Below are 12103 nucleotides of genomic sequence, written 5' to 3'. Positions count from 1 at the left end.
TTCATCATCTACACATTGAAATTGACTTTCAAAAAAGTATTAATATTCTTTCTTTTCCTCTCTTCTTTTCTTAAAAAGAGCAAGCAAGGGCAAAACCAAATTGATACATTAAGAGGGAGTTATGAGAAAGGATAAGGGATACTGTTAAGTCCAGCATCTGATGGACATGTGCTTATACATTAGCCAGGGAATGGTAATTTGGCACATGAACTACAGTTTGATTGTCATTGAGTGTGTGCCTGAGGCCGCCAAGGCCTGAGGTTCAACTATGCACACAGGCCACCCACAGGTGTGATGCAGGTGTGCGGAGCAAATAAAGCACTTGCCTCTAAGTCAGTGAGGGACCATCTTTTAATTAGATTTTAATAACAATCAGCTAGAAGTGTAAGCTTCACTGACATTTTCTACGAATAGAAAAACCAGGAATGCTGATATTTCTTATATGAAGCTGTTATAATATAAGCTTAGTATTTATCAATGGTGACTTTAAATCTACGTCAAGATCAAGTTAGGAAAAAGGGATACTTGTCCTTTTAAAAAAAAAAAATGTTTAAGACACTAAAATAAAAAGTGCTTCTTTGGCTATAACGTTACTAATCTCACTTTCACTGTGAAATATTTGGTAATTTTCTGTGCCATGAGAAACTTTAAAGTATTTTTTTCTTATTTTTAATCTAATAAATTGGCCAAGAAATGAAACTTTGGGTGTTAATCAATGTGTGTCACAAATGTAATGCCTATGTAAATATAGCACAACATTACCTTTCTCTATATTTATGGAGAGAGATAATAGAAATTGTTCCTTAGAAAAGTGCTAGAAACCGAGAAGGAGTATCCACAAGCAGGCTCTTCCTGAGAAGGATTTCAGGGTTAAAAGTGTGTTATAATTGCCTTGCACATGTGTGCATGTATTTCTACACATATATTTTACACTTGTATAAAACTATATTGTCATTTGAACTCAGTTCATTTCACATGGCTGCCTCCTTAAAGTACCAGATTGATATTGAAATGTCTTTAGGATAGCAATATATTAATTTGCTAGGATTAGTTTAATTATCTGTCTCTGTAATTTTATAAAAACATTATCAAGTTTGTAGACATTCTTTTTACTGTTGAAGGCATATTATAGTCTTTGTTTTAACTTTCATCAGTTATTTACATACTTTTTCTAATAAGAGATTTTTCCAACATACTTGGTTACTATAAAAGTTTTCTAAGTCTAAAATTATGGGAAATAATGAAAAAATATAGGGTATGTTTAATGTATAGGGAAGGGTGATTTGAAGACAGGAGCAATCCTAGTAAATGTTAAAACCTTTTACAATCATCTTGTTTTCTATAATAAGCAACAGTAAGCAAGCTTTTACCTAATATTAAATCAAAACATCCCAAAGTATCCAATTCACTTTAAAATCTCTTGGAATTTAAGTATTTAGCTGATCTTAAAACAAACAGTTCAAAAATGAATAAAGATCTGCATCTCGTAAATAGAAGATTTTTGTCTTATGAGCAAACATACTGACTTATTTGAAAACCATATTTTTAAATATATGTTTAGCTACAAAATTTTGCACCCCCTTAATTCTTTCCTTGCTTTCTATTGGCACTTTGTTTTGTTTAAATGGTGAGCCAAGTAGCTTGCTAGGTCTCTAGGACCTTATTTCCTTTCTAGATCCTTTCTAAATCACCATGAGCTTGAAGAACCATACTGTATATTTGATCATTTTCTGTCTTATAAATTCTAATACTCTTTTTATTTTCCTTACAGCTGCTTCTAAGAAACTTTATCAGAACAAAACGTTGTGTCATAGTGCTTGTAAACGCTGCATACTACGTTAATAGTTGCTTTGATTGGGATTCGCCCCCAAGGAGTCTTGCTGCTTTTGTGGTATGATCACACTGTATTACTTCTCCATTGTTATTCATCAGATTCAGTCATCTTAGCTCCAAGTCTCTGTGGCTATAGTAACAGTTATGTTGATAGAGCCATTTAAAAACTCCTATTTTGAGAGTTGACTGGACAGATTTGCTGTGGGCAGGAACCTGATGGATTGTTCAAGGTTTGAATCCAAGAATATATTCCTCAGATTTCCGGAACACAAGACATCTCAGCCAAACTATAATTTTCTCTGACACTTATAAAGTAAAATGTTACATATTGTACAATTCCAGATCCCAATAGGAGAGCCAAAAAGAGTTCTCTATATAAAATAATGATATTCGAAACAGCCCTGACCATCCTCACTGAAACTTTGTAATACTCTTAAGTTTTGTCAAAACAGGACCATCTCTGACAGTGGAAACACTGGCTGGTAAGACTTTACTATGTGAGTCAAGCAGAAAGGGATATGACCTACTTAAAAGTTGGTTTTTGGTTTCTAGTTTTTAAAAAGTCATATGATAATGTAGTTGACCCAAATAATCTCCTTACAAGGTTCATCCTGTACCCTTTACGCGAATTATTTAATAAGAACTGATGGCAAGACCAATGGCAGTGGCAGAAAATCTAAAAAGGCTCTTCCAGTCAGCCTGCCAGGACCGTCTACTCATGCTGTTGCTGCTTGTTCAGTGGAGTCTGTCTTCTGAAATTCTTTATTTTGTTTTGTGATTGTTGGGAAATAAGCACCTTATGCTTCCTTGAGCTGACAGTTTTGTAAAATATGACAATAGTATGAGGGCTTACAGGAAGGCCTTAATTAGAGAAACAATCCGGTTTTTAGTGTTGCCATTAAAGTGAATGTATGCTTTCAGTTCTTACAGCTCTCTCCTCCCCACAGCCCTTGTATGGAATTCTCATTAATGGAAGAGCACAGGAACAAAGACTGCATATGTCCCTTTGTGTTGTAACTTACCAGAAAGTTAGCAGCCTGCTGCCTATAGACACTTTGTTAACTCCTTAAAAAAAATGATGGTGATCATCATTATTTATAAAACAAAAATGAAAAGACCCTTTCTCTGATCCTTATAATACTGCTCACATAATAAACATATTGGGGTATTCTAATTTTCCATTAGCACAGAGGCATTATGGTTTTAAGTAAAGTGATAGGGAATTTCTACATATACTTTAAATCATTACTTTCAGGTTCTTTGAGGCTTTATAATAACAATAAAACTTTATTTAAAATGTCTGCTGCCATTTTAGATTGACACTCTTTATCAGCATCCTCCACAGCTGTTTGTGAAATTTGAAAACATAAAAAATGTATATAGTTATAAAATTTATTCAGGAACATGTTGTGGATTGTTTGACATTACAGCATGTTTTTAAGTCTTCATAAGCTTTTTCTAGATTCCAAAAAGTCATTTGTAAAATTAATTTAAGATGGTAGCCCTTTTTCCCAAGCTTCTTTTGCTTCTTAAATAAGAAGTCAATGAAACTGAGAAACAGGCGCCTGCATGAAACCTTACTCTCAGTGATCACACTGGAAAGAAACAGCGCAGTGCAGAAAGTGCAGTGTCTGCCTTAGCCAGTAACCAGTTTGTAACAGGTTCAGCCCTAGAAAATACAAGGCAAATGCAGGCCGTTTGCCCAGAAAACACAGAGTAATAGAGGTAGGAGACAGGCTAAAGCCAAGCGTGAAGCATGAAAGCACATGACATGTGAAGAGACAACGTTAACCATTTCATCATGACAAAGAAAAAGTCATTGCACTTTATGGAATGTGATTGAAGTAATAATTCAGAAAACCACACTGTCCTAGCATCCACAGGGACAGGACGAGAATGAGCTCGCTGCCTTCATGGGCTCTCCCATCACCTGAAGGCTGCTCCCTACTTAGTGAGCTTCCAGTATAAATGGCCAACTAAAACTTTTCAGTGAGGCTGCCAATCTGAACATTTTTCTTGTGTGGAGAAACTCCAAATAAATAAGGGTTTGCCATAATAAATCTGATTATTTAATCATAATAAGAACATGTTAATACCATCAAATCACTTTCCCTATAAGTTTTTTATGAACCCAAATCTCTGTTATCAATTACTTCTCTTACCAACAATCTACTTATGCATAGATTGAATAGTGATATAGAAAGATTTATATGAATAAAAAAATAATATTTATCAGGTACACTCTATGTACCAAGGACTTTTTGTTTATATATACATACATAAGATACTTTCACTAAGAATTTATTGTTTTCAACAACTCCATAATGCAGACTCTCTTACTCTCGTAGTACATAGAGGAAGAAACGGATGCACATAAACTACTTTGCCTTATGTGACATGGTCAATATTCTTTCCTATAAAAGATGTCGAAATGTATTCTTAGAATTGTAATACTATGCAGAAAAGTACCTTGTGAAAGATTTTCAACCATAGTATAGAGAGTAAATGAGGAATTTAAAAACAAAATGTTTCAAACTTGCCATTGCATGAGCAGAGCCTTATTAGGACAGTTTGTTGAAAAGAACTGATTTCTATTAGATGACCTTAAGCAGGCCCATTGTTACAGATAGGTCCTTTCCATCCTTCCCTGTTGACAGATTATTATATACTTATATCTATTATATCTATCATCTATTATATCTCTACTATATCCATTATTATAATTTTGGTTCCATTTGTCCCATTTTTCCTAACTGCAGCTGGCTCATGAAGGGGATGCATTTATTATCATTAAGTAGCTTAGTTTTAGGCCCAGATCAGAAAGCTTTTTAATGTTTAAATAATTTTTTCCTATTCCATTTTGGTCTTCTATTCTAATTCAGTTCTCCAACAAACAAACAAATAACAGAGTGAGGTCAAATGGAGAAAAACGATCATATTTTGCATCTCAGTGTCAATGAGCCTGCAAAGGTGGACTGCAGCCACAGCCCCGAGCTCTGCCTGTGTTACTGGGGTTGCAGGCAACAGAAGTGAAATCAGTGGGGAAGGAATGGAAAAAGGAAGGCACACAGGCTTCTGGGAATAGCCTTGTTTCTGAGTGCTATGACTTAGGTATTTAAATTTTCTGATGAATAGTATTTTTCTAAGAGAGCGCTGTTGTGTATGGTGTTTAAAGTTAGGATCAGCTATTGTAGACCTGGAAATTTTCAACAGCCTCTTGATCTTGTAGAAGTCAGTGAGTACAAAATGAAAAAAGGAGGGGAAAAGGAGGGAGGGAGGGGAGGAGGGATCGAGAGAGACAGAGAGAGAGAGAGAGAGAGAGAGAGAATATTTTTGTTCTTTTCAATACTGTCATTTCTCACTGTAATGAGCACAAAAATAACGAGAAATCTGAGCTATCAGTAAAAGGACACACTTCAGTGTGCGTCAGAGAATTATTTTACAGGACAAACTTTCATCTTTAAATGTGATTGTAGATAATTTGTGGTACCATCTGTCCATTTGGAATTGTTTTAGCCTTTTCTGTCATTATAGAGTAAGTGCGGCTGTATTTAACATTAACATTTGATATTTTACACATTTAATTTCTGTTCGGCTGTGTGGTCCCTAGGGAATGAACCCCTGGTGCTCCACGAGAGAGACAAAGTATTGATCAGTTAACATTTCAGCTACATTTATGTATGTCGCAAAATTAATGAAAATGCCAGACAAAAAATGTCAGAGTGCACAAAAAGGTAGAATTTAAATTTGCAACTTTAATGAAAAGTCTTAAGATGTGCATTATCAAAAATGTCTTCTTGCCTTTAAAGTACAATTTCACACAGAATAACTAACTGCAAACATATATTTTACTTAGTGGAACAATGAGCATGAATTATGACAAGATATCAGCTTCTCACAGCACTTAAACTACAAAATGGCGTTTGAATGCATAACCATTGGGCATAAAATACATTTGTTTATGTTCATATCTGAGGATCTACAAGCTTTGACTCTCTCTCCCCTGACCAACTCCAGCAGACTTCCTAGTAAGATTCTGGAATCTGGCCATGGTTTTTCCTCCTCCTCCTCCTCCTCCTCCTCCTTTTTCTTCTTCTTCTTTTCTCTCTCTGTCCCTCTCTCTCTGTGTGTCTCTGTCTCTCTCTCTGTCTCTGTGTGTGTGTGTGTGTGTGTTTACAAATAGAATTCTATCTATACTAACTCATCAAAGACACTGGATACATTCATTTTTGGCATCTTGAAATGCCTGCTCCCCTTTGCTTCTAGACAGTTTGTGTTCCATCTTCAGTCAATCCTGTTTTTGAAAAGGAGCACATGGGACCACAGGTTTCCTCAGAAACCCTGGGCCATTGTGGTGTTAGAGAGAACATGTAGGCATGGTGCATGCATAGAAATGAAGAAACCACAAGACAAGAGGAGAAGCTGACCTTGTCCTCAGTGTCCTGAAGACAAGAGGCCGTCAGCAAGCCTACGTACTTCCTGTAGAGAAAGTCTGTGGCTAGTCAACAACAATTTTTTTCTAACAATTATTATAAGCTATAAAAGCTTTAGAAGTTGCCTTCATGGTTAAGGACTGAAAAGGCCACGTTAATCAAGGGGAAATACGAATGTGAAAACATAGGCATTGGTGTATCACTTGAGGTTCAAGTCTTTGCATACATAGAAGAAGATACAGGATCATTCACTAGCTCTAGTGAAAAGTACTTCACATTTACAGCTGAAGTTTCCATTTAGGGAATATAACAGACATTAGTAATACCACACCAACAGAATTATGGCAATTTTCAATTTATTTTTATAGAAGCACTTTTGTTACTACAATTATTTTTTTTTAGAGCTAGAAAAAAATAGAAATGTTCCAGGCACACATTTTGTTACTTTCTCCACAACAACAACAACAAAAGCAGCAGCCCTGGAAAGCAAAGAAAGAAGCATCATTGACCATAATACACTGCAGGATGCAGTGATACACATAATACACTGCAGGATGCAGTGATACACATAATGCACTGCAGGACTGCAGGTGATGCGCTCTCTCTCTCTCACTCTCTGTGTGTGTGTGTGTGTTCATGACTGTCTCTGTGTGTATGTGTGTGTGTGTGTGTTCAAAAATACAGTCAGTGCAGCTGTCTGTGTGCTCATAGAGTTTTCATAAATTATTTATCTAAATTTTTAAGCCATTTCACCCACCATTCATAGTATTTGTTTCTCCTGCAATAAATTTATACAATTTAGAAAACAATGTGTGAAAGAAAAGCGCTCGCCTAGAATTTGACTTGGGGAATTATATACCTCTAAAGCTGCTTAAATTTCCTTTGACAGGAGTCAAAAATGTTGACAGTAAAAATTTTCTAATAGGCTGAAAGTAAAATTCATATGGAAAATTGAGATTCAAAATATATATCTCCCCCAACCTTATAAAACACCTGGCAAGAATTCTTCCTCAATTATTGCCCTTACATACAAAAAGTTACAAGTTGGGTTTTCTTTCACAAACATTGTATGTAAGTTTTTACAGTTGCAAGAACATCCTGGAAAAGGGATCATTTAGAATATGTAGAGTTTCAGGATTAATCACCATTAGCTAAAGTCAAGACTAAGTCTTAAAAAGCTAGGAAATCAGTAATAAGGGAACAGGGTTCATCCCATCTTCGCATACTGTCTGAGGAAGCAGACCCTTGTTTTGAAGGGTTATATATAATATATAACCCAGCACCTGGTCATATCCATGCTTCCTTCTTTTTGAATAGGGCTTGTGCCCTTTCATCACTTAAACCTTGGGTCTGTTGTGCTTTGAAAAGTATGTTGCTCCTAAATGTAGGTTTATATTTACAATCTCAGGAATTGAGTTGTAAAGTCAGATTAGCCTCAGGCTTCCTATGGTGTCAGCTCTACCTCCTTTATCCTACAATGTGAACAGTGCCCTGCTGTCATCTCAGAAAGCTTTGTTTTGTGGGTAGGAATAGTAAAGCCATGTCACTTTTGCCAAAGTATATGCTGCTGTTCTGTACCATGAGTATTAACTACAAATCAGCAACAGAAGCAGGAGACTACAGTGAGTGCAAGAGCTCTCCTTCCTGGAGCTTGAGGCTGGGTTGGGAGAGCACACAGACCACAGCTCACTCTCTCAGTGTGCTTTGCTTTCCTGTTTGGGTGTTGTCCCATTTCACCCAGTATTAATTATGAGATCCTTTAAAACTACATAGTTTACAACGGAGCTAACTACCAGTCATAAAATATTCTAAATAGTGAATAAGGAATGTCTGTCTCCAGATTCCTAAATCAACATTTTTTTTCCTCTAAGACTTTCTGCTTATCATCAAATTAAGTTAAATTGAGGGACACACTTGTTGAGGAAAGCAGCAGTCCATTTGCATTGTGATCCATTATTATTTAACATATTTTCCAACGAAAAATATTTAAAATAATGAGCTAGTTACATGAGTTACTCCACTTGATAAAACAACAGTAATATCTCTTCCACGTGGTAGCAAATCACAGCAGAGGAAGACTCTAATTCACTTTAGTTAGGACGTTAACGTTCCCTGTGGTTCCACACCCTTTCACATCAAGCAAATACAAGCAAATTGAAGTTCAGTGCCTTCTCCTATGTCTCCTCTTTGCCTCCTTGTGAGGGCATGCCAAAGAATTTAGAGCACATCACTTACTAAGTAAGAACCGAGCATGAAATATGGCAGATGAGCTTGTTTCTATTTTGTTGTCGGGTTCTTGCCATCATTTGACCGCCCTGGACCATCATACTAAGAGCTGGGCAGCCCTTGCCACAGTGAGAGCTGTGAGTTGAGACTGCATTGCATCAGCAGCTGCTGTTGTGATCACGGAGGCCCTCCAGTCAGAGTCCATTCAGAAAGGAAAGGTGTTCACAGCAGTCAACACAACAGTCATCAGCATCTCTAAGGGAAATGCAGAGAAAATCAGAGAAGATTGAAGAAGGTCACACAGGAAGTAGATCAAATCTTATACTGATATTTGGATAAAAATGAAAGTCTGCCCTTACTTCAAAGAAAAGAATAAGAAAAATAGATGGCAAAACTTGGCTTTTATTTGGTCTTGGGTGTTTTACCTTTTACATATCATCTAAAGAGAATATGCAAGAGAAATTAAAGGTAAAGACCAGTTTGTCAGAGTACTGACCTTTAGAAATAATTTTCACATCTAAGATTGTTCCGGACCTACCAAGAACAAATGCCTCATAGTGTTCCCGAGATCCTCCAAACAGGGCTGTGAGAGCTTACCTTACCTGCTGTAGAACCCAGGGGCACTCTTCATTGTCTTCCTAGTTCTCCTCAACTGTGCTTACTTTGTGGTGTTGGCAATGAAATCTCACTTGCATTTCTATAGTTTACATATGATGCAAACCAGCCTAGGGAAGGCATTTGGGTCACCTATACTAAATTATTGACCACATTAGAGTTCATTTTACAGAAAGATTTGTTTCATTTGTTCTTACCTCAGACAAACTCACACCAGATTTTCTTACACATCCCAGTTCTACTCACTCTTTACTGAGTTACATCCACAGGGAGAAGTCTGGGAACAGTATTCTGTACCTTGCTTATGGTGAAAGTGCCGTGGCTTTTATCCATATGTTGAATTAAATTAATCACTAGTAGCCAATCTTGTATTTAACATGCACACCTGTATGGATGGAAGCTGGGGTCAATACTAATTGTATTTCTAAGTTGTTCTCCATGTTATTTTTTTGAGATAAGCACTTTTGTTGAAACTGAAGGTCACCTATTGGCTAAATTGGGGGGTCAGAGAGCTCCAAGTATCCACCTTTTCCAGCCACCTCCCCACTGGAGTTACAGATGTTCTCTGCATCCAATCTTTCTAAAGATCTCAGGTCCTTAAGCTCCTGGAGCACAGCTGTCTGAGCCCTCTGTGTTGTTAAGTGATTTTAAAAGCAGATTTTATTAAGTTATCCCATGGAAAGGTGAGAAGGAAAGGTGAAGGAAAAAAGAAAATAATTTAAAAATAGTTATGCTAGTTTTCCTCTGGCCTGTTTTATGCATGGCAAATGTGTTCACCATTAAACTAAAATTCCATCATAGCAATTTATCAGCAACACACACATATGATTTTTTAATTCCATGTCATTATATTTTCTATAGTTAGGGTACTTCAAGAAGTCTTCAGTGGGTCTTAAGTGTTTGAAGCAGGAATATTTCATAGAGTTGCGCTATAAAATGCTGGAAAATTTAACAGTTTTTCATAGTCAGTAGGAGAGAGCTTTTGAATATAGGTTACTAGGGATAAATGTAAGCCACTAGTTATCTACAAATTAGTGCAGCAGAAGTTTGTCAGAGAATGATTTATTTTGAACTTATACTAGTAAAGTAATAGCTGATTCTCAGAGGGAACTGTTCAATTCATGGGGCCACATTTACATTTTCTAGGTAGGTATCGGTATTAAGAGTGTTGAATCAGTACCTGCCTTGCTTACATCGTTTATAGAGAGTTTTGTTCTTCTCCTACAAAGACCTGCAATGTTGTACCTCAGTCAGAAGGCTTGTTTTTAGAGAATTTCTAATCTACTAACTGGGTTTATACTATCTCTCCAATCTTTAAAATACACAGATCATACAGCATCCCAGATCTTAGATGGTATGTAGTTGAATGCCTTTAATGTAGGCTTCCTGATTCCAAACAGAAAAGTGTGTTCTATGAGACGAGTCCTTGAGCTTTGGAACATGTTCCTCCATTGTGGCAATGCCATAGGTAATGGCGCAGTACTAAGCAAGTTCACTGATCCCTTTGAAGAATGGAGGCACCACATGGAGAAAGTAGAGACTCATGGCTCTATGCAGAAGGTGCCAGGAACACATCTACTCCAATCCCACCCTCAGAGTGGTACTCTTCATCATGTCAAGGGCCAGGGGCTTTCAAAAGTAAAGAGTGCATGGGTTCTCAACAAAGTGATGAAGCCTCTGAATGTTCCATATGGCAGAGGACTTGGAGATGATTTTACAGTGCAGAAGCTGACCATGTAAAGAGGCAAATCAGCAGTGTCGAAGCTCCTCACTGCTCGTAATGGTTGTTTCAAAGATAGCAGGTGTTTGGCATGTCCTCTGGAAGTCTTAGGGTATAAAACTGGGCCCCAGACTTTGGCATTTGCTGTAAAGGAATGTGTTGGGTGGGAGGAAATTCTGTACTTGATGTAGCAAATGTACACTCAATGTAAGTTATGTGTGAACTCCACACTTTGGTGAACTTTTTAATTAATTGAGCTTGCATGGCACCAGAACTAGGAGTAGAGGTGCAGCTACAATAACAAATAACCCTGGGAGTTCACTTTGTGTTTCAGGAATAATGGAACAATGGAGACAAGAAGTATTATTATTTTTTCTCTAAATATTAGGAAAGAAAAGCGGGGGGAGAGAGACAGAGACAGAGACAGAGAGAGAAGCATGTTAAACTTTATTTCCCTTCTTTCAAGTATGAATCATCTTTGAGTTGAGTACATAGCTCACAGTACCCATCCTGACAAACCTTGACATAATGGTGTAACTTTCCATTAGATTTAATAAATGCTAAGAAAGAGCTGTGTAATTTTTAATCCCTTGAATTCCCAGTTGCTCTAGAGACCAACTCATTGGTCCATGTTTGTCCAGCATGTATACAGTTCTGGTACTGAATGAACAACAACAAAAGTGGGCACTTCTTGTATTACTGTCTTCACGAATATCCTTCGAATTATATTTTAAAATTTCCACATAACATTAAACAATATAATGTAAATATTATATTTCCTTTTGAATTAGTGGCAGAACTGAAACAAAATTCTAGGTACAATTTTAAGAGCTACAGTATAAAGTATGTGAAGCAGTGTTTGTTATAAACTTGGTGCACCAAGTTATTGGAGTTACTGAAGTGAATACAGCTAAATTAAAGCTTTGAAGTTCTTAAGTAGAGGGACCTGTGGATAAATTAGACTCGAATACCATCCATGGGCACAACAAAGGGTTTCATTTCTGAGGCCTATAGTATTACAATATTTGTATCACTATGGAAAAGAATTAATAAAGTTATATGGGAAGGTTTTCTACACTGACCCTAAAAATAGGGACGATTCACAAGGAAAAGCATCCCACCATGCTTGGCTTGTCCTACAAAAACAGTATCAGTGACATTTAAGAATACCTGACTTTTATTTATATTTGACAAGGCAGCACAGCCCAAATTTAAGAAATGAGGAAATAAAATATATTGTAAACTGAGAAATGTCATTTATTGGTATTTTAATCTA

The 12103-nt window shown here is 36.7% G+C and overlaps 1 protein-coding gene across 9 annotated transcripts in view; it reads left to right on the top strand.

Annotated features, from left to right (window-relative positions):
• Positions 1-12103, top strand: part of Mctp1 (multiple C2 and transmembrane domain containing 1) — a 633933-nt gene that overhangs the window by 430715 nt on the left and 191115 nt on the right. For all 9 annotated transcript variants that reach the window (XM_085830938.1, XM_085830936.1, XM_085830943.1 and 6 more), the window contains one exon: positions 1772-1891. In XM_085830938.1, coding sequence (XP_085687064.1) covers positions 1772-1891 — 120 coding nt within the window. The remainder of the gene's footprint in view (positions 1-1771; positions 1892-12103) is intronic.

The sequence above is a fragment of the Mus caroli genome, unplaced genomic scaffold (assembly GCF_978045245.1).
Source record: "Mus caroli unplaced genomic scaffold, Mus_caroli_1 scaffold_15, whole genome shotgun sequence".
NCBI classification, from domain to species: domain Eukaryota; kingdom Metazoa; phylum Chordata; class Mammalia; order Rodentia; family Muridae; genus Mus; species Mus caroli.
This window is presented reverse-complemented; position numbering and strand designations above follow the sequence as displayed.